Genomic DNA, 3,879 nt, shown 5'->3' on the forward strand with positions numbered 1-3,879 from the left:
TATTTTAAAATTATGAGCATCCCAAAAAATAACAATAAATCTATTTTGATTCCATAACAATTAATAACATGCTCTAATTATCGATTCCATGTTTGAACTATCTAAATAATAGCAAAAAAAACTTACTTGGTTATAATTTAAAACCAGGGAATGTAAACATGTTTCTTTTTGTCACTTTCTTTTCTTATTCGATTTCTTTGTCATATGCATTTATTTTCGGACCTTTTTGACGTGTTAATGAACAAAAAGTCATTGAAATTGATCAATTTCAAAAAAGACAATATGTTTTTCAATTATATAAACTGGACCAGATAATGTAAATATCAAATTTATTGAATCAACACCAAATCATCTAATGCACTTAGAATTATTTTTTTTTCTTTTGATTCGGCAATGTATTGAATTCCCCTTATTTCACCACTTGTATAAATTTTGGGGAACATATGAAATTATGAATAGTAGATGACATTTGGCATTGTGTGGAATAGAAAAAGGAGAGGACTAAATCATGCCAATATCAAAAAGATGAGGGTTTAATTGTGAAATTAGTTCAAAGATCCGACTTCCAAAATCAAATATTCTTCCCCCTCTCCCCATTACACATTTGCCGGCTTTCCAAAATCCCAAATCCTCCGTCTCCTCCTTTGCTTATAACAAAAAGACAACAAATTTCAAAAGAATCCTAGTTTATTCTTTTGATTCAAGTTATAATTATAGAAAAGAATCATAATTGTTCCCGTTTGAAAGCTCGTTCTCGTTCTAGAAAGAATTCGCCGGCCGGTGGTCCAATCCGTCGCCGAGTTACCGTATCTCCGGCAATGGGTAGGGCTTTACTCGGCTCGTTTAATGATACATCGGTGATGTATACCCTAAAGGACGCGTATAGTTGGTGGGATGAATTAAACGATTCCCCAATTTGGCAGGATTTGATTTTTCACGTCCTTGCTGCTCTCTATGGCGTCGTCACCCTTGTTGCTCTTGTGAGTTTGCAATTAGTTTCAATTCTGAATCTTCATTGCTCCAGGACTTTGATTTCGATGATTTATGTTTATGGGTTTTTGTTTGTAGCTTGTTTATGTGCTTATGTTCCTCATAAATTGTGCTATTAAGATGTAAGACGTCGGATTATCACTCATCTATGTATTGGAAGATTTGATTTTCTGATTGCTAGTTCTTGAATCCGAACCTAAACATATTAGTTTCAACTACAAGATTTATATTGTGATTGATAATTATATGTGATTTCCAACTGTTGCAGGTTCAATTGATCAGAATTCAATTAAGAGTTCCAGAGTATGGTTGGACCACCCAGAAAGTCTTCCATTTTCTCAATGTTTTAGTTAATGGAGGTCTGTATTTTTCTTTTAAAAAGCATACTTTATAAACCTATCATTAATTTCTAATTAATAAATGTTTTACTGATTCCTATTGCAGTTAGATGTTTAATTTTCTTGTTCCATAGGGATGTTCTACAATTAAAACCAGAGGTTAGGAACATTCTGATAATTCATCATCAATTTACTTCTCTTTTCTTGATTTTTCTAACAAATATTGATCCTTTAGATTCATATATTGTTTGTTTTATTTTTGTTCCCAGATTGTTCAACATATATTGCTTGATGTGCCAAGCCTTGCATTTTTCACTACCTATGCTCTCTTAGTTTTGTTTTGGGCAGAAATTTACTATCAGGTTTTTTTTATATATTTATTTTTTAAGTGTAATTGTGATATTAAAAATGGTAGTTTGTTCATGTTACAATGCTATGCATGTATGACAGGCTCGAGCAGTTTCAACTGATGGTTTGAGGCCGACTTTCTTTATAATTAATGGGATCATTTATGCAATTCAGGTAAAGATTATTCTTTATATTTTTTGAAAGTTGAGAAATGATGTTGCTTATTTAAACAATTTTTTCATGATGAGGTAGCTTTTGTATGATGTTAGTGTATAAAGATGTTAACCAGTTTTATAACATGTTAACAGATGGTTTTATGGCTAATAATTTGGTGGAAGCCTATCTCTCTTTTTGTGATCCTCTCCAAGATGTTTTTTGCAGGTTTTCCTAAGTTTATATAATCTATTTGAATAATTCTATTTTTTGAAAAAAAAAATTATCATTAGACTCACCTAAGTATTTTCTTTTCCAGTGGTGTCCTTGTTTGCAGCATTGGGGTTTCTTCTTTATGGAGGAAGGTACATTGAATACTTTTTACTAAATTCCCAATTTGCCCATAGTTGTGTATATGAGTTTTTAAAACTTTGATGTGAATGGATTTCTTGAAGACCTCTTACTTTTTTGCAGGCTCTTTTCAATGTTGCAGCACTTCCCTGTAGAATCAAAAGGCCGGCGAAAGAAGTTACATGAGGTATATAAACTTTTTTAGATTAGAACAGTTCCTATAAAAACATCATTTAAACAAAAGGGTAAAATGGTCATTTACTCACTGTTTCTTTTTATGCAGGTTGGCTATGTTACAACAATCTGCTTTGTGTGTTTCCTTGTAAGATGTATCATGGTGAGTTCCTTTTTTTCATTTATGTGATGATTGGCCTTCAAGATATTATGAAGTCATCAAAAGTTTATTTTCAAAACACAATTTTTAAATCTTTTTGGTGTTTTTATATAAGTTCATCTAGTTTTCTAATTATGTTCTTCTCTTGTGATTGTGATGTTAGATGTGCTTTAATGCATTCGATGATGCTGCTAACCTTGATTTGTTGGATCATCCGGTTCTCAACTTCATATACTACTTGGTAAGAAAAACTTTGTAGGGCTACTTTGATTATCAGGAGGACATTTATGTCTTTTTGCACATATGAGAAATTGAGATCGAGTCTTTGTTCCACCTTTTTTGTGTGGGTCAAAAAAATCTTACTTTTTGTTCGTTTGACATTGGTCACAATCACAGTCAGTTGTTCAATCTGTCAGTCACAATTACAGTCAATTCAATCTAATAATTATTTTACCATTTTCTTTGGAATAGTTGGTGGAAATATTACCATCGTCTCTAGTTCTCATAATTTTGAGGAAGTTGCCACCTAAGCAATCCATCATGCCATATCACCCTATTCGTTGAGAACAAGGGTAAAATTGACAATTTAGGAGCTGATCTCTAGAAAACGAAACACATGAAGGAGTTGGTTTTTCTACTCAATGATCATTGAAGGAAACTAGGAACAAGTGTAGAAGCCAAGCAAATGGTGTTAGAAAGACTTTGGAAGCTTTGGGTTGTGAAATGTATATTTGTTGTATTGATTTGTATTTGTTTGTGTCTTCTTAATGATACTATAGTTTACAACCCAATTGAAAGCAAATGGGATACAAAACTTGATGTTTATAGAAGACAAAATTCATTTAAAATGGTGTGGTTTGATGTGAGGTGTAGATGGTTTGGTTTTAGGACATAAGGAGGGGATTGATAACTTGCCTTTGGTTTCATATTTATGAAACCAAATAAAGCAACTCGGTTTTGGTATTTTGCACATATCTTGTTTAAACCAATATTACAAAGTAAAACCATCCGAAATAAAGAGTAGTATGTATTATGATTCTTAATATAAAAAATAAGTAACTTAATGCAAGTATTCTATTATATATGATGATACATTTGTATTGAGGTATATTATGTCTTCATGGCGAATGAAATCGAACGTGTTTTACATACAAAATGACTAACGAAATGTGTTATGGTTGGAAAAATGATAATTATGGTAATTTAAAGGTAAAGATAACAAAATCAATATTTTTATCCATAATTATGAATTATTTGACATGTTAGCTAATTAGAGCGTTGATGATACATAGATTAATTTTAACATAATTTTTTCAAAATTTAAAAGTTTAGGAAGTACTCATCCTAACAATGTAACATCCGGAT

General features: G+C 31.4%; 1 protein-coding gene across 1 annotated transcript; it reads left to right on the forward strand.

The window, feature by feature from the left end:
* The first annotated feature begins 597 nt into the window (after positions 1-597).
* Positions 598-3,486, forward strand: LOC145067853 (tobamovirus multiplication protein 3-like). Its single transcript, XM_079014890.1, has 11 exons — positions 598-980; positions 1,259-1,349; positions 1,435-1,487; positions 1,598-1,690; positions 1,779-1,850; positions 1,985-2,057; positions 2,149-2,194; positions 2,304-2,367; positions 2,464-2,517; positions 2,678-2,755; positions 2,986-3,486. Exons 1-11 carry the CDS (start codon positions 819-821, stop codon positions 3,076-3,078), a joined length of 879 nt encoding a protein of 292 aa, XP_078871016.1. The 5' UTR covers positions 598-818; the 3' UTR covers positions 3,079-3,486.
* The last annotated feature ends 393 nt before the right edge of the window (positions 3,487-3,879 follow it).

This window comes from Lactuca serriola, chromosome 8, assembly GCF_051521515.1.
Source record: "Lactuca serriola cultivar US96UC23 chromosome 8, Lser_US96UC23_V15, whole genome shotgun sequence".
In the NCBI taxonomy this organism is placed as follows: Eukaryota; Viridiplantae; Streptophyta; class Magnoliopsida; order Asterales; family Asteraceae; genus Lactuca; species Lactuca serriola.